Raw genomic sequence first — 23239 nt, 5'->3', positions numbered from 1 at the left:
GCCTTTGTAGCTACAAGAGATGCAGTGCACGGGGGTACTGTTCTGCGTGGGAAGGGAAGGGCTTACCTTCAGCAAAGTTGGACAGCTGGCAGAGAAGACCAAGCAGACTACACAGGATCACCACCTGTGATGCAGGATCCACGCAGCTCAGGATGAGAAGAGATCCCCACAGCCAGTCGTCGTTGCAGTTGGTGCCTGCAGATGCAGGGGAGTGACTCCTTCACTCCAAGGGAGATTCTTTCTTCCTTCTTGTGCAGACTGAAGACTTCCCACGCTTAGAGGATGCACAGCCGAGGAAATGTGGCAGAAGCTGGAAGGAGCCATGGAAACATTGTTGCAAGCAAAGTCTTCGTGGGTGCAGATTGACGGTTCCTGGAGGGTCCAGTTGCGGTTCCAGTGGCTAGAAGTCAAAGTAGAGGTTGCAGGGGAGTCCTGCTGGAATCTTGGAAACCGAATCTGAGGGGACACCCAAGAGAGAGACCCTAAATAGCACTGAAACTGGGATTGGTTACCTAGCCATCAAGGGGGGGTCTCTGACATCACCTGCCTGACCTGGCCACTCGGATGCTCCCAGAGGTCTCTACCAACCTTAGATTCAAGATGGTAGAACCCAGGGCCCCTCTGGAGTAGTTCTGGGCACCACCCCTGGGGTGGTGATGGACAACGTGGTGGTCACTCCCGTATCCATTGCCCAGTTTCGCACCAGAGCAAGGACTGGGGGTCCCTGAATCGATGTAGATTGGTTTATGCATGGAGGGCACCAAATGTGCCCTTTAAAGCTTACCAGTGGCTTGGGGAGGCTACCCTTCCCAAGACATTAACACCTATTTCCAAAGGGAGAGGGTGGTCTCCCCCCCCACCCTCCCCCAAAAGGAAATTCTTTGCCCTGCCTTCCTGGGTTTAAGCTGTTCAAGCAGCAGAAGGGCAGAAACCTGTCTGAGGGGTGGCAGAAGCTTGGGCTGCCCAGAAGACCCCAAAAGGCTGGTAGGAGCAATGCTGGGGGTCCTCTGAGGAGCCCCCAGGGTACATGGAATCATACTTCCAATACTGGCAACAATATTGGGGTATGATTCCGACATGTTTGATACCAAACATGCTTAGGTTCAGAGTTACCATCTTGTAGCTGGACATAGGTAGTGACCTGTGTCCAGTACACGCATAAAATGGCGCCCCTGCACTTATGAATGCCAGGAAAATAGAACTGAAGCTAGTGACAGGCACATCTAGTGTAGGGGTGCCCTCACACACAGGTACTTGCACTCTGCCCTCTGGGCTAGGAGGATCTGCCATAAGGGTGACTCACAGTGACCTGGTGCAGTGACCTCTAGTGAAAAGGGTGCATGCACCCTTTCACGCAGGCTGCAACGGCAGGCCTGCAGATACACTTTGCATGTGCTCCCCGTGGGTGGCAAAATACATGCTGCAGCCCATGGGGATCCCCTGGTACCCAAACCCCTGGGTACCTAGGTACCACGTACTTACATGGGGGCCCCAGTATGCCAAATGTGGGGCGTAAGTGGTTTAAAGAACCAAGTTTAAAGGGAGATAGATTAATCACTGCGGTCCTGGTTAGCAGGATCCACGTGAACACAGTCAAACACACTGACAAACAGGCAAAAAGTGGGGGTAATAATGCTAAAAAGAGGCTACATTCCTACACCATGGAAGGTAGGTTTCCATGCATAGCCATTGAAAAGTATCTGCAGGGCAGCTCCTTATCAATCAATTTCTCAGTACTTCACTTCTGTATGGTACAACATAAAGCAAGTTGTATAAATATAGGCCGGGCTGAGATGTGCACTAAAGATAGTAAGACTGACTCTCCTGTGCCTTTCCTTGCTTAGAGCAGACTCTGCAGTGACAACACAGTCAAGTCTTTCTCTCTTTTGCAGGAACACAGTTGGCAAAGTGCCGATCCTGTAGGGTTGCATTGTCCTATGCAGCAGATGGAAGTAGAGGGTACTGCTTTTGCAACAGTGAGACTTGCAGTGATGGTCATCTGAAAATCAAGGAAAGACATTAGTCTTCCTGTAGTGGTATGATGGTAAACAACATACAAATTGTAGGTTGCCAGCTCGATCATTTCGAGAAACAACTATTTATACCATGTGCAACTTTTACAACTCACTTTATATGGCTAAAGTTGCTCATCATTCCTAATCAATCTGCCCATGTACTTGTTATAATCAAATATACAGGTGGGCTTGTGAACTTTGGCCAACTGAGCCCAAACCAGGACCTGGGAAGTGCTCTCATCATGGGTTATATTGAGCATGTACCCATCCTTCCTGTTCGAGATTTTGACTGTGAGCAGTTCATTGGAACTCAGTGCGGTGCTCTGGGTATTTCAGAGCTTCTTATAAACAAGCTCCTTCTCATAACCTTTGTGGCAATATCAAACTCTGCTGCATGCCACAGTGCCAGCTTTGTACAGCTTACTGACCAGCTCTACTTCCATATAGAAGTTATCCACATAAATAGAGTAACCTATCTTGACCCAAGTGTTCAATTCTGTAGATGGCCTGCACACCCTACACCCTATCCATAGGAGATGCCTCTACAGTGGTGATCCCCAAGTCTGGCAAATACCCTCAGAAATGTGCCTCTTACAGGCTGGTTTGTCTTCTCAATATTGATGCCAAACTATCCAGTATCCTGGTGACCCGTATGAACCGGTTGATGCCAGGACTGATCAACCATGACCAGACCGGATTCCTATCCTTGAGACAATGCAGTCATAATACCAAGCAAATCCTCCACATCATCGATGAGTCCAGCCTTTCTAAGCTCTAGGGTCTGCTCCTAGCAGTTGATGCCGAAAGGTCTTTCGACCGCGTACACTGGCCCTACCGGATAGCTGCACTTACTTGCTTTGGCTTCAGACCCAAGTTCCGCAACTGGGTGATAAGTAAATACATGCATCCAAGGGCTACAGTTAGAGTGAGCAGGACAACTTTGGCTCCCTTCCCCATTGGTAGAAGGCCCTGACAGGGGTGTCCGTTATCACCCCTCTTATTTGCGTTCTTCATGGAACCCTTCTCCCAGCGAGTGCAGGTCAACCCGAACATCACAGGCGTCCCTTTTTGAGGGAGAGAAACACACTATCTGCCTCTATGCTGATGATGTCATGCTAGCTCTTGACAACCATGGGTCATCGCTACCAGTGTTTTTGGAGGAGGCAGGGCGTTTTAGTGCTGCAGCAGGATATCGGATAAATATCCCAAAATCCCAAGCCCTGAATCTCTCGGTCTCTTTGCAGATGACGGCGCTGCTCTCAGGTAGCCTTCCTAGTCAGTGGATCACGAAAGCCATGCCATACCCTGGAATCCAACGAGCCCCGACAGTGGCTGTCACCGCTAGACTGAACTATTGCACCCTCCATAAGCAAATCATGCAAGATTTTGCATGATGGCACTTGTACCCGTGCTCTTGGCTCGGCCTAATAGAAGCCCTTAAAATGACTGCTCTCCCTTGGATTCTCTTTCTATTCCAGACTCTGCCAGTGGACCCTCCGCCGGGCATGATCAAAGCCCTTTAACAAGCATTGTCTCATTTTGCGTGGGCAGATAAATAACCCAGAATGCATCATGTGTAGACCAGTCGGTCTCTTACTAATGTAAGAAACACCGCATGCATTTTTGCTTTTTGCAGAAAACGTTTGTGGTAATATTAGGTAAAATAACAGTGAAAACATGAAGTGGGGTTGGGAGCACACTGCCTCATATCCCAGCACAGTTCGCCCCTTTGCATCCTGGTAAATGCGCCTGTGTGCCTGTGAGTGGTACTTGACCTGAGAGGATTTTGGCAGAATTTCCAACAACCCCAGATTAATTTTCTTTGTTCTCTACTGATGAAGGGCTAAGCCCAGAAACACGTGTCTAGAAATATACAGCAATGTCTGCACCAACTTTGGTGAAAAAAACGACAGTTAATTTCCAAGTAAGCGCTAACTGTGAAACTGCATTTACCAGGATGCAAAGGTGCAAACTGTGCTGGAATGTGAAGCAGTGCGCTCCCAACCCCCCTTCCTAACAGTAAAAGCATGCCATAAGAACAGGTCCACACACTCCCTGATGTTCTAGTGGATTACAGCTAAGGTCGATTCAAGGAAAAAAACTGGTAAGAGCAAAGCTGTAAAGATGCTTGTACTAGCAAGGTACCTGCTTCCTTAGTTACGCGTTCTATGCAGCATCTGAGAAAGCAAGTTTGGTTGAGGCCCTCCAATTCTAAATCAGATATCCTAGTGAAGACCTTGGATATATCCTCCTGTCTGTCCTATCATTTTGGAAAGCTGTAAAGAGGACTTGCAAGCGACCAACACAGATACAGCGATTACTAAACCGACCCTTTGTTCTAACATAATAGCCATTTTACAATTGTAATCCATCCCCTCCCCTCAGAGCCAACTTTTTTCACGTAGATACCTACAACCTTCATTGGCTCTCTTCTTCCGTGTATCGGCAAAGAAGAGACTACAGGTCGTCATTCATAGATAGTACATGGCGTTACTTGGTTGTCTTTTAAGCTCATTGATATTGCCTATTGGTACTGAAGAGATGGCATAAAATAGTGTACTCTCGTGCCCAGCTGTTTACCTCCAATTCCTTTGAAGGAATTTACATTGTTGATTTGAATAAACAATTATGCATAGTTAACAGAGAGATACTGAGGGCACATGCATATGTTTTTCATATTTCTGACAGAAATTCTTGCTTATTGACCTAGGCTGATGCATTCCCTTTAAAATCTTTGTCAAGTGTTATAACTAATCACTTAAGAGTGGTCTTGGCTCCATTGTTTGACGTGCTATATTAGTGGTACTGCTAGCTTTCCCAGCATCCACACTAATGGACTCTCTTCTAGTTCATTTACCAGTGTGTGTGAAGGCTCCTGAGAAAAGTGCCACACGGTATGGCACCATGTTAAAAATAGTACAAACATAATCTATTAAAGTGAGAAGTACACTGGAGGGTTGAGAGGTGTTCTGGAGCATGAAAGAGGGCAATCTTAAAGTGAAAGCAGATCACCTAAAATATTTGGTCTCTGCCTAACTGAAATGTCTGCGCTCTGTTTTAATTTATAGTCTTTGGTTAGCTTTGACATGTGGTTGTTTTAACTAGATATTAATTAACAAATCATTAGTGATATATTTGCTTACCTCTTCCTCAGTCCCAACAGCCACTCGAGGACCTTGATGCTCAGTTAAGAAGAACACTCAGCCCTGATACTGCTCCTCTCTCTTCTGCACCAGTCTGTGTAAGTTAAGATGGTCTACATATGATTTAGGAGTGACAATAGATAATTTTTCTCTAAAATCAAACAGTTTCAACTCTAACCTATGGGACACAAATGGGACCTTTCTAAACAGTACTCTGCTTCTGTGGTCCCCTCAAGTGGCTATTGCAAGAATCATTCTAACCCTCTTGGGCAATGCATTACCTAACGTGGCAGCAGGCCAGCCTCCCTGACTTTAAAAGGAAAAAATACCATTGAGCAGCAGCAGCTAAAGGCAGAAGTGTAATATGGTGCTATACCTGCATTTCCCTCTGCTATGGTGTGGTTTGATTTTACCCTTCATCCATTATCCGAACATGCTTACTAGAGCGACGGTGATTGAAGTTGTTCTTCAGGCATATGGCTGTTGCACAATTATATGTGACATCAATATGGGCTAAGGTTTGCGAATTCCGATTTTGAGATTTTTTTTCCACAGCAATGCACAATTTGTTCAGGAAGTGTTTTACAACCTTTTTACCTAGGCCCACACTGTCTAATGTTGTTCTTTGTTATTCTTTTTCCATAAACACCATGAAACCAGGAGCCCAACATATATCCGTAAATAAATTCCCCACCCCTATCATGACTTCCTCCCGCTGCCCCCTTAGCCAGTTGATTTGGCTTAACCAAAACTCATAATTCTGTATTCTAAACACAGGAGAATGCAAGGAAGGTAGTAGAAAGGGGAGTTTCCGCCTGTGTGGATTGTGACAGGCATGCAAAACTCATCAATGCACAGATTTTTAAGCAGTTTCCAGCCCCACCACGAGATAGTGTCGTTGCTACAGGTTAATAATGGTAGAGAGGCTGGTAGAGTAGGAGTTTATCACCATAACGTTCCTATAGCTTTTTAGTAGTCCTTTCTCCTGTCTCATGAACTATTGAACTACTGACTCTAGCTAGATGATGGCCTTTTTTAGTCTTCTGTCTGCACAACATGATTTATGGGTTTATTTGATGTTCATACCTACGTTTTTAAATCCCTCCACATCTGTACACAATTTTACTGGTAAGATAATGAACTGATATTGTTTGAAGCAAGATTGCTGTATATATGAATAGGTAATTTGCCATAGTATTCTAGTTGGTTTATGCTTATTTTTGGTGTAATGTGTGAACAGCAAAAATTGCATCTAAGCCCTGGACCTAAAAAATGGCATTCACAGCATAGATCTGATGTGCTGGTAAGACTACAGTTCGTGGGTTCCAGGACTCTTCAGGACATGGTTACATTGAAGAAGCCCACACGATATAGCATGGGAAACCGTTTAGATGGCGAATGGGTCTTAAATTATAGGTACCTCCTAATTTAGTGCTATAATTGCGTTAGTCTTATGATAGTGGCTGTATTTTACTACTCAAAGTGCTTAGGCCATCTCTCTGCTTACAACTCTGGTTTCAAGAGAGAGACCTTGGGTAAAAATTGCCTCCCCCTGTGGATGTTTCTGCCACATATCGTGAAAGAAGTGAGACATAGGCACTAAGGGGGCTACAGTTACTATGGAAAGTTCATACCTCTTTCCAACAGGTCATTATTCTTGCCACACACCTGACATCCCTTTCTCTACATGAAAGGGGTAGTCTTCAGAGTAGTGCTAACATTCGATAACTGGGGCATATATGCAGAAGCATTTAGGACTAGCAGTGTGCAAAGTATGCTTCTGAGCTCCTAATTTAATAGTAACAGTTTCTTAAATTGCTTGTTGTCCTGCCAGTATTTGAAGACAGTACCCACTTAACAATGACAGATTGCTTATGGGCACTTGTCTTATCACTGTTGACGTATATCAAAGCCATCAATTAAGATGTGTTTTTTTGTTTTTGTTTAGCAGCCAGTACCTATGGTGTCTACGCTTGAGGAAGTGCAGCGGAAGGTCAATGGTAACTATTTGTCAATAGTAATACAACTATATGTATATTGCCTCAGTTCAACACTTTAGCCATGCTTCCAATTGCTACAGCTCCCAACACTTATACACCTATAAACATGTATTTAATTCCTTAGCAGTTCAGTGAATGTCTGACAATGATATGTTTTACTCACATTAGTAGGCTGACTACCATTGCTGTTTATGGGAAGTCATCCCTAGCAAGGGAAGTGACTTTAGTGTTTTGCAAAGCTCTCACTTCAGTATTTTTCAAGGAGGAGTGTATGGGGTATTGGAGCAAAATGCAGACAATTTTGAAAAGTATTACTTAATGTTTCATGAGGAATTTTATCCTTGTTTATGTGGGTTTCTATATTCATTTAACTTTTTTTTTTTTTAAAGAAAAGAAATGCTGGTAAGATTGCTTATATAAAGGCATATGATTAAAAATAGTGTTTTTGAGACTTTCTCTTTTTTAACAACTTCATAGAAAAAAGAACATTCACAACGAAGGTGAGGATACATTTGTAGTCAAAACCTACATAGTTTTGTGATATTACTGATGTGCCTGTGAAACAGGTAACAAAAACCACCTGAGCACCTAAGCAACTAATGGAACCCGCTCCCATAACCCTCTATACATTAATGTCTTAAACATACTGTAATATCATGCAAGTATATAGCCAAAATAAAGAACCTAGTCCTCATTCTCCGAAAACAGAATGCACATGTTCAACCATCACAGTAAGGATGGCACATGTGCTGTATTAGCAAATGTCACATCTCTTCACGAAGGTTTTAAAGCGAAAACAGACCTTTTCAAATCTATAAACATTGTCTTGAAAAACAACTGTAAACTCAATAGCATAGACCATATTTTACCCCACCAACGGTATATTGATCTTGGACCTGCTTGCTTCCAAAATTGTGCAGCGGATGGTCTAACTGCTATAATGATTTGACTGATAAGCCTGTCCAGTGTGGCATCTAATTCGTAAGAGCTAGCAACACCTGTGTATCCAAACAGCATCTCAAGCAGACTCACTTCTAGAGTGACACACAATATAGCTTTGGTGATTCTTAATTTCATTTCTCAGTATATTTGGTCATGTCCATTGTAGGAAAGTGTCCTTTTTGGCATGGTTGCCCCAACCACCACCACTTTTTGCTTGATATTGATGGTGACTTGACTGAGAGTGTGCTGGGATCCTGCTAACCAGGCCCCAGCACCAGTGTTCTTTCCCTAAACATGTACCATTGCTATCACATTTGGCACACCCCTGGCACAGAGTTAAGTCCCTTGTAAAAGGTACCCATGGTAGCAAGGGCCCTGTTGCCAGGGAAGAACTCCAAGGGCTGCAGCAGGTTATGCCACACTGGGGTACCCCTCACCAAGCACATGCACACTGCCATTGCAGCTTGTGTGCGCTGGTGTGGAGAAAAAGGCAAAGTCGACATGATACCCCACTCAAGCTGCCATGCCTACAAACCCCTGCATGTGGCATAGGTAAGTGACCCCTCTAGCGGGCCTTACAGCCCTAAGGTAGGGTGCACTATACCACAGGTGAGGGCGTAGCTGCATGAGCAATATGCCTCTGCAGTGTCTAAGCTCATTCTTAGACATTTTAAGAGCAGTGTGGCCATATAAAGTGTATGGGCTGGGAGTTTGTCCTTACAAACGCCACAGCAACATAATGGCTTCACTGAAGTCTGGGAAGTTTGGTATCAAACGTCTCAGCACCATAAACCCACACAGATGCCGGTGTTGGATTTATTGAAAAATGCACCCAGAGGGCATCTTAGAGATGCCCCCTGTATTTAAGCCAAACTTCTAGTGCAGGACTGACCGGTCTGTGCCAGCCTGCTACTTCCAGATGAGTTTCTGGCCACATGGGGTGAGAGCCTTTGTGCTCTCTGTGGCCAAATACAAAGCCTGCACTGGGTGGAAGTGCTTCACACCCCCCCCCCCCCCCCCTGCAGAAACAGTAACACCTGGTGGTGAGCCTCAAAGGCTCAGGCCTCTTGTTACAGTGCCCCAGGGCACTCCAAATAGTGGAGATTCCCCCCCTCTGGACAAAGCCCCACTTTTGGTGGCAAGTCTGGCAGGAAAATTAGGGAAAACGAGGATTGACCACTTCAGCTAGGACCACCCATAAGGTGTCCAGAGTTGAAGTGACCCCTTCCTTGCAAAATCCTCCATATTGGTTTGGATGACAGGGACCAATAGGGTTAGGTCTGTGTCCCCCCTCTCCAAAGGGAGTGGACACAGGGAGGGTGTAGCCACCCTCAGGACAGTAGCAATCGGCTGCTGCCCTGTGACCCCTGTAATGCCTCTAAATCCATGATTTAAGGGCTCCCCTGAACCTAGCTTGTCAGATTCCTGGTGACCTCAAGAAGACGACAAGAAGAAGGGAGTGCTAAGCTGACCCCCAGCAGAGAAGACTGAAGACACCAACTGACCTGCACCCTGGGTTGACACCTCCTGTCCAACACATGATGCCTGCAGCCTAACTCCGAAGGAACACCCCTGACCGCAAGAGAACCGGATGAAGATTCCCGACTCCTAAAGGTAACCCTGCACCCGCAGTCCCCTGGCCTTGGTGAAGCCGACCACTGGTCCATCAATATTCAGCAGGCAGCCCTCCTCCTTTTCCAGCCTGTAGTTTTTCGGAACAACCTCGCCTGCGGCATCTATGAGACCCCTCGGGATCCCCCTATTGAAAATCATTGGGAGCCTGATGCTATGTTTGCACCCTGTACCCAGCCGCCCTTGTGCTACTAAGGGTGTGTTTGGTGATGACCTGTAACAACTAGCATAAAGTAGATTAGTAACAGGAGTGTACCTAACGCCAGGTCCCTGTGCAAACATGCAGTTGAGTTTTGGCATTCATTTTCCAAGATTATTTATAGACCCTTTCTTTGTTACCCGGAACATCTTTCCCTCTTCAAGTCACCTGTTGTATTGTGCTCTTTGTAGGAGCTGATCCACAATTTCCCACTAACACCATTTCTGATGCCACAGTAGGACTTTAATTTTGTTCTCACTCATCATATGTGCACTCTTTTCGAGCCCATGCAGGTGTCCTTTTTGCCTGTTATGAGTCAAGACAGTTTTCCTCATCGCCATTACATTGGCCAGGAGAGTGATTGAACCGCAGGCATTGTCTGTGGTACCACTGTACACTTCATTTTTTCCAGACCAACTGGTGCTTTGAACATATGAAACATTTCTGGTTAAGGTAGTTATGCCCTTTCGCAAAGGGCAGTCCATCACCTTGCTGGCTTTCCATGCATCACCTCATCCCTACAAGGAAGGAAGGAAGGAATAAAGGCTCCACCATGACCTGAAAACAGCCCTTAGCTTCTTTATTGATCCAACAGGATGGTTAGCCATTTGATGTTTTTTCCGTGAGCTAAGAAAGGCAAAGCAGTGCAAAAGAGAAACATCTCCTGATGGATCGTGCTATACATAAACACTTTCTATGGACTGGCTAAGAAGGAATCCCTTGAAGGTTTGGGGATCCATTCCACCAGAGCAAAGGCTGCTACAACTGTGCTGGTGCGCGGTGTGCCAGTTTTTGACATCTGCCAGCTGCTACATGGTCATCGCTCCATACGTTTCCCCCCCCCCCCCCCCCCCCTCCCCAAATGTTAAAAAAACATTACTTCCTAAATAGCCAGGTCCGGAGGAGGGGCATTTTGTCCGAACTGTTTTGCAGAATTTCCTAGTGCGAACCATTCCACTGACCCACAATCTGGTGAGTACTGGTCATAATGTGAGAAATCCGCAGTTAGAATGTTCAGTCAGTCAGTAATTTCTAATGCCTGGCTAATCACCCGTAGGGTCTCAAGTTGCTGTTTGCGGGCATGCTGCTCAATCGAAAAGCCAGGGCTTGAGGTCCTCCTGAACTGCTTCAGTGATGCAGTCTGTCTGAGTTTGAGAAGTAGCGTGTTCCATGCCCGGGCTGCGAGGTAGAAGAAGGATCTTCCTCCTGCTGTGTTTTTTCAGATCTTGGGAATTGCTGCGAGGGCGAGCTGGAAGGAATGGAGTTGCCTGTTGGGTACATAGAAGGTGAGGTGGTGGTTGAGGTATGCCTTTCTTATGATGTGTAGGTCCTTGTAGGTGTGGATCAGGAGTTTGTATGTGATGCCCTTGTTGACTGGGAGCCAGTGTAGGTCTCTGAGGCGGTAAAAGATGTGGCTTTGTTGGGGATGTCAAGAATGAGTCTGGCTGCTGGATTCTGGATTCTTTGTAGTCTTGATTGCAGTTTCTTGGTGATGCAGCATAGTGTGTTGCCGTAGTCCAGTTTGCTAGTGACACATGCATGGGTGGAGGGAATCCACTTTAAGATCTTTCAAAGGCGGTGGAGAGTGTAGAAGCATGACGACGAGCTGGTGTTGACTTGGCAGGTCATGGATAGAGAGGAGTCCAGGATGATGCCCAGATTGCATGTGTGGTCCATGGGAGCATTTCCCGGTGCGGTAGGCCAGCCGGAGGCGTTCCAGGCGGAAGGGGTGGAGCCGATTACGGGGATGTTGAGTCTGAGGCAGCTGGCTTCCATCCAGTTGGTGACTACTCTCATCCCATTGTGTAAATTTCTCTTGGCCTTTACAGTGTCGTCAGAAAGAGGATCATTTGGGTATCCCCTGCGTAGAAGACCATGCTTAGACTGGTGGAGCTTGCCCTGACACCGGATAGATTTAGAGCCCCATGTGGAATGTGGAATGTTGCAGTTGATGATGCATATATCGTCTCAGCATCTACTCATTGCCTGTCAGCCTGCCTCTTGGCTGCCAAAAGCCACAAACAGTTGAGCTGGCTAATGCAAAACCCTGGTTTGTTTCAAATGAGTGTGAAATATGCTGCAAATCCAAATTATAAAGAATCCTGTGGACCAAGGAGGTGTGGGTAGAGTGTCAGAAACAAGGTCTTTGTTCCGATAAGTCAAATAAAGAACATTTGAAACCCAAGTTGTGAAAAACTCTGAGGCTATAAGAGCTTGAAACTCACTTATGCACCTGGCTAATATTTTGGCCAACATGAAGACCATTTTCCTCAAATTAAGGTTTGTCACAAGATACTGTAAGTTCAGACCACTTGTGGGTCAACCTAGTGAGAGAAAGATTGTGGTATCAGGAGATAGTGTTCCTCCATACCGCAGAAAGGGAGTTCATTAGAAGACCTGTCTATCTATTTTTGTTAGTGTCTTCTCAGCCATAGAGGATTCGCTAGGCAATGTCTGGTAATGCCTGGTATGAGTAAATTAATGAATTTCCTTTATTTCAATTCTAAAAATAATCATGAAAGTACAAACATCACAGACTTCAGAATTTATGTAATAAATAATCAAGCATGTTAAAAACCATAAAACATTAAAAACATTTCCATGTCATGGCCATAAGTTTTAAACAGAAATCCTATATGCTGCTTTAAGAGACCACAAAGGTTAGGCCCCAAAGTTCCTAATCTTGTTCCAGCATAAAGTGTTCTTTAAAAAGTTAGAAACTGGAACGATAGATTAATTCAACATTTGTAAATATATAAAAGCAGGACGATATTGATAAAATTCTTTGGCTTTGAGAACGGTAGAAAACATCTTTTTCTAAATGGGTTATAAAAGCTACAAAACAAGACCAGATGTTCTAAAGTATGGGGCGAGACATTATCGGAAGGGCAAATCTTAATCGCAGTGGGCCCATATTGTCCAGGCAGATAGCATAAATTGCAACGGACAGAACCTAGTGAGAAGAAATCTTTCACATGGGTTTCTGACAAAGGAAAGCTAGGGTTCTGGACCAGGAGTAATATTTAAAATCATCAGAGCCCTGGCTGATTTACTCCCCAAGGCCAGGTTTACTCTACTTTCGCCAGACTGCATTAGTAGCAGCTCCTTCACAGTCTTTGTCTGCCCGTTTCAATATTTCAGGATTAAAAAATAATTCTGGGTGCCCCAATGATAGTGCTGTAGATCTAATATAGTTAAGCCATGGGATTTTGTGGCCTAAATCACAACTGAGGCAGTTGTCAATGACTTCCCTGTTAAAAGTTGCCCTTTTCCTACACCAGACTGATATGCACAGTAGGATAGGCACAATTTTTGCATGATCTTCTGCAAAATACAGACCCAGCTCCTCATGCATAAACAAACTCTGGCTAGCCGGTCCCACCTCTAATAACGTTCTACAAAAACGATTTTCTTCATGCTGAATGTAATTATAATTTGAGTACCCCCAGATTCCTGCACCATATAATAGTACAGGTAAACATTTAATCTTGTAGATCTGAAGCAGCGATAGGACTTGCGATAGGTTTGCTCCCAGCTAAGCGAGCAAATCTAAAAAGCGCCCCACATGTTTTGCGAGACATTACCACCACGTACCATGCTCTTCAAATGTAACCGCCAAATATGAAAAGGAGTTTACCCTGATCACCTGATCCTTGATTGTGATTAGGCTAAGTTTAGGGTTTTACTTCCCATATGTCATAAAATGTGTTTGGAGGCATTAGCATCCAGTTGCAGGTCTCCTGTAAAATCAACAAACAGATTCACCAGAACTTTAAGACCATTCAGTATATGAGAGAGGATGACTGCATCATCCGCATATAATAAGGAGGGGACAGGGTTGTTTTTGACTTTTAGAAAGTGTTTACCATGGGTAACTAGATACTACTTCAGACCATTGATGTATAGTAAAAATAAAATTGGCACCATAACAAACCCCTGCCTAACACCCCTTGCCAGTATGAGGACATCAGAGCATTCACCTGCCTTCCCAAATCTGAGGCATCTTGGTGTAGGGCGCGAAGGAAGTTTACCAAAGGTTGGGGGCAGCCCAAGGCCTTCCAGAATTGACCATAGCTTTGATCGATTAACCCTATCAAAGGCACAGATAGGGCCCATAAAAGCCAGATAGACAGCACCCTTCTTGACCACCACATATTTACCTACCAGTAGACAGACTAAGACACTGGTCTATTGTCCCTATGCCCTCTCTAAATCCACTTTGGGCCGGGCAGATAATATTATTTGCTTGAATCCATTCTTCAATACGAAGGACAGTACGTCCCACTATCTTAACCGTGGAGTCCAGCAAAGAAATAGGGCAGTAACACACTGGATCTTGCCTACACCCTTTTTTAAACACCAGCACTATTACTGCTGACTTCAATGAGCTAGGGAAGCTGGTTTGCATAGCAGCGTTAAGTTCATTAGTCAGTAATGGGGCCCACAAGGCAACTTTTTCCTTATATAACTCCATAGGGACTCCCTCCAGGCCGGGGGCTTGGTTTGAGGGGCTTGCTAAGATGGCAACCTGAACTTCTTCCTGATTAAAATTTAAGCCCAAGGGAAAGGAATCTGTAGCGTCCACCTCCACCACTTGTTCTGCACTACCCATTGAGTAAACCCTCTTGCAATTGGCAACCTATTTTTGGGCATGTATGGTGATCCCTACAATGTCAGGGGAAACTTGATAAGGAGGTTTCTGATTCACTATACTCCAGAAGGCCCTCACATCCCCAAGCTTGCTAGCACCCACTAACTGCTCCCACTTCTCTTATTTGAGGCATTGCTTAATTAATTCTACTGCCTCCTTGTAAGCAGCCCAAGCTTCACTGATAGAATGGGGGTTCCTTGGCTTGTCCTTAAGGACTTTATGCAGGCGCTTACTAGCACTGCGGCAATTTTTATCGAACCATCCCTCTTTATGATCCCTCTAGCGGTCCTTGGAGATCTAACATAGTGGATCTAAGGCTGCTACTGAAAGACTGAAAATCTGGCAGAATAACAAGTGGTGTGGCCTCAAATAGTAAGAGGGAGCTAGAAAGCACGTACCTGCATCACATAACAATCTCTAACAATAAATTAGGGATCTAAATTTTCCGCCAGCTGATCGTCCTACCCTGATCTTTTGGGTTCAGCCCAATCACGTCTGGGGTCAAGTCCATAATCCCTGTAGCGGGAATAACCATTCTAGCTTCAACATTGTTATGGTCACTTTGCAAATGGGCATGAATCAGCCCCTTGGTAAAAAAACAAAAAACAAAAAAAACAGCAAAACTGCTGGGAATAAAAATGTCATAAATTATGGTCCCCTTTCCCCACCCAACAAATGTGGGTTTGTATAAATCAGCTTCCCTTTCTTCCAAGGTTGAAAAAATGAAAATCTGCAGAAGCCACAATCCAAAATATCTGTATTCCACTGTGCCTAAGAGGAATTGGAACAGGTCGCAGCTGTGCAGATACTCGGAATAGTAGAGCCAGACCACCAGTAGCCCTTGACCCTTATGAGGGAGTTGCTGATACAACATGGGTCTCTTAACCCTACTCCTGTGCCCAGGTTTCTTGAAGTAATACAATGTCATACGGGGAAATAAACATCATCCACTGAGGGTTGGAGATATTATTCCCCAGACCCGCACAATTCCACAAGAGGAAACTAAGTTCCCTAGTTGTGCATGTGGTATTTCCCTACTGTGGGCCGCAGACATCTGGCTTAACCCCAGCCAGGCTCCCCGTAGGCAGTGTTATTTGTCAGTCAATTTCACCAAGGTCAGACAGGAGGGATGAATCTATTTCTGGTAGGTATAGTGAGAACTGGGCACAGCACCGGGGTCGTGGGGTTATAGAAAAATCCTAATGGCAAAATCCTAATGCCAGGTCCCATCATAAATGGTTGCCTGGCAGTAAAAATCAACTCCCCGCCATATCAGGGGTTCTGCAATTGATCACCACACAGTCACTCTCGATGGACTTATTACTAGGACCAATCCACTCGATTCTCCGCACAAATAGAATATTCCTCGATTCCATAGGGTGAAAAGTTTTATTTGGCTCAACCAATGACAAACTTTATTCTGCCGGTTTTCGGTTGTTTCAACCTGGGAAGACTCGAGAGGGGGGACTCCAACCAATACTGCCACATATGAGTAGCATTCAGGCAGCAAACTCAAACAGGGATATCTCCTAGATGGCACTTTTCTTACATCCTTGCCCCTGTTATTTCTAGGGGCCCCCTCTATGGGTTGCCCCTGGTTCACCATTTCCCTCCCAACATCACAGGACAATGGGCCCCTTATAGTACCTAATGAAGGCCCTGTGGCACGAGATTGATAGGATTGAACATTGGGTAGAGCTGTGGGCAAAACTCCATAGAAAGGACGGCCCCTCCCTAACCTCAGGTTTGTTGACGGCCTCTTCCTGCAAGCGACTATCCTCGCACCCTCTTTCCTCCAACAGAGGGGTCCCATGAGCTGTGAGCAAAACTCCAGAGAAAGGACGGCCCCCTCCCTAAGCTCAGGTTTACTGACTGCCTCTCCCTGCAAGATTGACGTCTCCAAATTAGTTACCCTTTCTAGTACAGGAGCCAGACACTGCTCAACAATGTGTTTAAATTTATCCAGAATATGATCCCACTCCTGGCTACCACCCGGGGCCCCCACCTTACTACTCATAAATCCTCTTGTCTCTGATAGGTTGGACTGTTGCTTCCCTTTTACTGCCAAGTCACTCGCTTTTTTTTTATAGGAGGGGCCTGAGCTAAGGAGTCCTCCAAATACTTTGGTGGGTGTCAGCAAGGAGTCCCAAGGACAAATTATCGGGGACCCTATAGAATGTAGGAGAGAGCTTGGAACCATGGAAGGGCCCACAAGTGGACTGCCACTTGGTCCCTCCCCGGTTCCATTGATAACCTCCTCTCAGCCAAATCAATTTCTTTTGCAATCACACCCATGGCCCTGGTAAAGAAAGAGTAATTTGTAGTTCCCTTTTGACGCTTGGGGATGCTCTCTTAGTCTCCTGCAATTTATACTTACCCATTTTTGTTACCCCAGGGCTCTGGAAACCTCAATACACCTCTACGAGGATAGGAGCGGAATAATATTGAGAACAGGCCCACCTATTTGCTTAAGCCTCAACATAAAAACTAAAAAATAGGCGGGAGCCAAAACCCAGAGGGCAGGCCCAGCCTTGCAGCAGATGGGCCCGCTCTTGGCCAGGACGCGTTCCGTGACACTCTTAATTTATGCGCCTGTGGGAGTGGCAGAGCGTTGTAGGCTGCCTCCTCCCGCCGGTGTGCCTGGGAGGTGTGGTCCTACTGGGACCGTGACCCTTGAAGCCAAGTGCAGAGTGTTTCGCGCAGCAGAAGCATGAGTCTTAATTTATGCGCCTGTGGGAGTGGCAGAGCGTTGTAGGCTGCCTCCTCCCGCTGGTGTGCCTGGGATGTGTGGTCCTACTGGGCCCGTGACCCTTGAAGCCAAGTGCAGAGTGTTTCGCGCAGCAGAAGCGTGAGTCTTAATTTATGCGCCTTTGGGTGCGGCAGAGCGTCGTAGTTGGCCTTCTCATGCTAGTGTGCCTGGGAGGTGTGGTCCTGCTGGGCCCATGACCTATGAGGCCAAGTGCAGAGATGAGTGCTTAGTATCCCTTTGGGAGCTTCCTCTACAGATATAAAGAACAGTCATAATATTCTTGACTGATTGCTAGTGTCAAAAGTGCATACATTGGCAGTTGAGGCCAAAGTAAGGTACCTGAAAAGAGGCTAGTGGTGTCACTTGGGTCACGGAGACGAGAACCATGGGCTGTTATTTTTGCGGCTTGTCAAGAACAATGTTTTTAATGATGCACAGACAGGATTTTGAAGAGAAAAAAGCACTGTAGAGGAAGCCCTTCACCCCTTTAGGCTCATTGCTAAATTACTGTACTAAAAGGTAGGATTTATTTGCTGGATTTTAACTGCACAGCAGCAGATGACAAGGTCAGTAGAAACGTTCTCTTGTCAAGCCTAGTGAATGAAGGTACTTTGGTGCAAGGAAGACAAGGGACAAACAGGGAACAAACTCTTTAACCCCTTCGCTGCCAGGCCTTTTCCCCATCCTGTGCCAGGCCTTTTTTTGCCTATTTGGAATAGTTCTCGCTTAGGCTCTCATAACTTTTTGTCCACATAAGCTACCCACGCCAAATTTGCGTTCTTTTTTTCCAACATCCTAGGGATTCTAGAGGTACCCAGATTTTGTGGGTTCCCCTGAAGGAGGCCAAGAAATTAGCCAAAATACAGTAAAAATGTAGTTTTTAAAAAAAAAAAAAAATGGGAAAAAGGAGCTGCAGAAGAAGGCTTGTGGTTTTTCCCCTGAAAATGGAATCAGCAAAGGGTTTGTGGTGCTAAAATCACCAACTTCCCAGCTTTCAGGAACAGGCAGACTTGAATCAGAAAACCCAATTTGTCAACACAATTTTGGCATTGTACTGAGACATACCCCATTTTTATGACTTTTTGTGCTTTCAGCCTCCTTCCAGTCAGTGACAGAAATGGGCGTGAAACCAATGCTGGATACCAGAAACCTAAACATTTCTGAAAAGTAGACAAAATTCTGAATTCAGCAAGGGGTAATTTGTGTAGATCCTACAAAGGTTTCCTACAGAAAATAACTGGGAAAGAAATATTGAAATTGAGGTGAAAAAAACAGCAATTTTTCTCTACGTTTTACTCTGTAAATGTCAGATTTTTTTAAAGCAATATACAGTTACGTCTGCTGGACTCTTCTGGTTGCGGGGATATATAGGGCTTATAGATTCATCAAGAACCCTAGCTACCCAGAGCCAATAAATGAGCTGCACCTGCAGTGGGTTTTCATTCTATACCGGGTATACAGCATATAAAGAGTGAAAAAGAAAGCCTTTGTATTTCCAAAATGGAATAAGGTGTTGAGGAGCAGTGGTTATTTGCACATCTCTGAATTCCGGGGTGCCCATACTGGCATGTGAATTACAGGGCATTTCTCAAATAGACGTCTTTTTTACACACTCTCTTATATTTGGAAGGAAAAAATGTCGAGAAAGACAAGGGGCAATAACACTTGTTTTGCTATTCTATGTTCCCCCAAGTCTCCTGATAAAAATGGTACCTCACTTGTGTGGGTAGGCCTAGCGCCCGCGACAGGAAATGCCCCAAAACACAACGTGGACACATCACATTTTTTTAAAGAAAACAGGTGTTTTTTGCAAAGTGCCTACCTGTAGATTTTGGCCTCTAGCTCAGCCGGCACCTAGGGAAACCTACCAAACCTGTGCATTTTTGAAAACTAGAGACCTAGGGGAATCCAAGATGGGGTGACTTGTGGGGCCCTGACCAGGTTCTGTTACCCAGAATCCTTTGCAAACCTCAAACTTTGGCTAAAAAACACATTTTCCTCACATTTCGGTGACCGAAAGTTCTGGAATCTGAGAGGAGCCACAAATTTCCTTCCACCCAGCGTTCCCCCAAGTCTCCCGATAAAAATGATACCTCACTTGTGTGGGTGGGCCAGGTGCCTGCAACAGAAAAAGGCCACAACTTGTAGAGATTATGGGGATAGCACAGCGAGTTGATAAGCACATATTCTTCTTTTATACATCTTTACGCTGACTCTGCTTTGGGGACCCACACAAGTGAGGTGTCATTTTACTTGGGAGACTGAGGGGAACGCTGGGGAGTAGGAATTTTGTGCTGGAGCGGTGATCGTACAAACGAAAGTCAGGAAAATATGCTTTTTTAAGCAAATTTTGATGTTTGCACAGGAGTCTGGGTAAGAAAATGTTGGGGGATCCACGCAAGCCATACCTCCCTGGACTCCTTGGAGTGTCTAGTTTAAAAAAATGTCTGGGTTTGGTAGGTTTCCCTAGATGAAGGCCGCACCCAGGACCAAAAACATAGGTGCCCCCTACCCCCCAAACACAGGTAGTTTTGGAATATATCATTTTGATGTGTCCACATTCGTGGTGCGACTCCTGATTACAGCGGAGCAGGTTTTTAAATTTTTACCACACATACTGGTTGGATTTGGCACGAGGGTGAGTGATGGTTCAGTAGATCAAATTTTATTAACAAGAGATTCCACAAAAGTGAAATGCACTGGTAATAACTGAAAGGCCAACAAAACGGAACCAATGACTCACAGCTCGTGAGCTGTAAAGCCACGGCAAGGCACCAACCGCTTTACAGTTCATTCACACACCTTTTATACATCACATGCACAAGACCATTCACGCTGCCAGCCACAGGCCCAGCACATTACAACACTCGCATCGACAGACAGTGCCAGTCAAGGGCCCATCACTTTCATACGCCCACATGCCTGATACAGCAATCACACCAGCTGATTTGTGGACTGGCGTTTGGCTGGCACTGCTAGCCAAGCGCCACACCACCCATACCACCAGCCAAGCGCCACCCCACCCATACCGCCAGCCAAGCGCCACCCCACCCATACCGCCAGCCAAGCGTCACCCCCACCCATACCGCCAGCCAAGCGTCACCCCCACCCATACCGCCAGCCAAGCGTCACCCCCACCCATACCGCCAGCCAAGCGCCACCCCACCCATACCGCCAGCCAAGCGCCACCCCACCCACACTGCCAGCCAAGCGCCACCCCACGCACACTGCCAGCCAAGCGCCACCCCACGCACACCGCCAGCCATCACTTTTTTTTTGTTTATAAACACCAAAGAAACCACTAACTAATTATCAAATAAGTACAAAACTACAAACACAAAAGCTCTAACTAAATACATTACAGTAATGCCAACTGTGAAACTGAACATATGAAAATATAAAATAGGCAGTTTACGCTCACAGTATTTCCCAAAACATTTTCCTGGTGTGGTAACTTCTAAAACAGCCAGGCACACACAGCCCAGGCTTTGAAGGGCAATCGGGGCAGTACATCCGGCTCTCCCTCCGGATTGCTCTCCGGGCACATACTCTACATTTCTTTGTGGGCAAGTCTTTTTTGGGAGTGGGAGGAATGTGATCTGGAAAGTGGGGATCTTTCAATCTAGCCACTTCCTCCACCACTTCTACTCTAGGAACTCTTGCCTGTTCTACCCCAATAAGGCTCTCTATCACTGACTCCTGAAATTGAACAAATGTCATCCTTGACTCAGGTGAGCAATCCTTGAACACAATAAAAGCATTAAAAGTTGCCAAATGAAATAAATGTAGGGCCAACTTTTTATACCATACATAAGACTTACGAAGAGCAGTGTAAGGTTCCAACCTCTGATCTACTCTATCAACACCACCCATGTGCCTATTGTAGTCCAAAATGCACGCAGGTTTGCGCACTTCCGCAACCTGACCCCAAACAGTCACAGGGGAAGTACTCTCATCATGGATGGTAGATAGCATGTACACATCCCTCCTGTCTGAAAATTTCAGAGCTAGCAGCTCATTATTCCGCAAGGCACTGCACTGTCCCCTCTCAAGTTTTTTTACAGACTAGCTCCCTTGGATAGCCTTTCCGGTTAGAACGGATTGTGCCACAAGCAAGTGTCCACTCTAAACAACTCCTTGAACAACTGCACTCCAGTATAGAAATTATCTACGTACAAATGGTGACCTTTGTTACCAAGTTCCCACACAATTTTTTCGCTAACTCCAAAAGTGGCCGGACAACCAGGAGGGTCAATACTGGAATCCCTACCAGTGTAGACCCGGAAATTATACACACATCCTGTACTGCTTTCTGACAGCATATACAATTTAATCCCATTCCGTGCCCTCTTACTAGGAAGGTACTGCTTAAAAACTAAATGCCCCTTGAAAAGGACCAAAGACTTGTCCACACTTATCTCTTTGCCTGGAACATAGACCTCTGAAAACCGATCGACAAAATGATCAAGGACAGGCCTAATCTTAAAAAGACAGTCACACTCAGGGTGATCTCGTGGCAAGGCTAAAGCATTGTATACAATATGCAGCATATGAAGAAGAAGCAAATAGCGATTACGTGCCATAGTTGCAGGAAATATAGCCGTTGCCATCAAGGGACTAGTAGACCAGTAAGAAGCCAGTGACGGCTTCCTGATCAACCCCATCAAAAAAGACAAACCTAAAAACTTTTTCATCTCTTCCAGATATGTGGGAACCCACTGAGTAGCTCTAGCCTGAGGCCTAAATCTGGCAGCGTTGTCCCTCAAATATTGCTCTGCATACAAATTAGTCTGCTCCACAATCTCTTCCAAAAATACATCGTCCATAAACAAGTGAAAGAAATGGACAGGCAAAAAGTTTTCCATATTGACTCTACACCCTGGGAGACCAGTAAATGCAGTTAACTGTGGCTGCTCCATGTTTGGGGCAATCCAGGTGTCAGGTCTTCTAATGGGAAACCCTTCAGCCCCAGGCTGCTGCACTCTTGGCACATCAATGTCGTCCTCTTAAACAGGCCCTTCATCTGCACTGAGAGTAGCTTCCTCATCAGAAGAATACTCTCGGACAGAAAACTCACTGCTTGAAACTCTCACTTCCTCCTCTGCCTCAGATGCAGAGTCAGTCTCGTAATCATGGTCTGAAGACGACTCAAAGAGCATGCCAACAACCTGCTGAGCGGTCACTCTGCGCCTAGCCATGATCCTCACTAACAACAAATGGATTGCCAACAACAACTAGCACTAAAATAAGTAATAAACAAAGTGTAGCTTTTTCACAAAGAGTTACTAAAAAACTATACCACTCACTTGCCTGAAAAAGCTACTCACCAGCAACTACTCTGCACAGACACAGCAATCACCAATGATATCCCAGTAAAAAGAAAAAAGAAAATTAGACATGTGACAACACAAATATCATTGTGTTCAAATCTAAGGACAATTTCACACACACTACTGCATTTAGTACACCACCTACAAACATGTCATTCATGCATGTCAACAATACTCTTTTGGAGTAAATTGCTTTCACTTACCTAAAACATGCAACCCTGCAAACCGCAGGACAACTACTGCCAAAACCGCAAGGATCCACAGCAAAGGAAGCAAAAGCTTTGAACTAGAACAAAAAGAAGAAATAAACTGTTATAATTACAAATACTTCACCAGCTGACAAACACCCTGCCACCTAGAACTTAGAAATTGTCCCTGGTGCCTAAGTGGCTTCTGCCCCACTAGGAGGCAGATGGGCCTAAAATGGGGGTGCCCCCTGCACAAAAAAAAACAAAGGGAACCAGAAAAAAAAAACTGACATCTTGGTGCCTTCCCTTGGGGGTAGATGGGCGTAAAAAAAGAAAATAGGTTGATCTGCCTCCAAGGTGGGCAGAAATGGCCATCACTAACGTGCCCCC

General features: G+C 45.4%; 1 protein-coding gene across 6 annotated transcripts in view; it reads left to right on the top strand.

Annotated features, from left to right (window-relative positions):
• The window catches only part of WNK1 (WNK lysine deficient protein kinase 1), a 669373-nt gene that overhangs the window by 500048 nt on the left and 146086 nt on the right, over nucleotides 1-23239 (top strand). For 3 of the 6 annotated variants that reach the window (XM_069228119.1, XM_069228117.1, XM_069228122.1), the window contains 2 exons: nucleotides 5170-5256; nucleotides 7107-7158. In XM_069228119.1, the coding sequence (XP_069084220.1) occupies nucleotides 5170-5256; nucleotides 7107-7158 (139 nt within the window). The remainder of the gene's footprint in view (nucleotides 1-5169; nucleotides 5257-7106; nucleotides 7159-23239) is intronic. The other 3 variants (XM_069228121.1, XM_069228118.1, XM_069228120.1) reach the window with 2 other exon arrangements.

This window comes from Pleurodeles waltl, chromosome 4_1, assembly GCF_031143425.1.
Source record: "Pleurodeles waltl isolate 20211129_DDA chromosome 4_1, aPleWal1.hap1.20221129, whole genome shotgun sequence".
Taxonomy (NCBI): domain Eukaryota; kingdom Metazoa; phylum Chordata; class Amphibia; order Caudata; family Salamandridae; genus Pleurodeles; species Pleurodeles waltl.
Note: the sequence above shows the minus strand (reverse complement) of the source record. Positions and strands in the feature narration are given on the sequence as shown.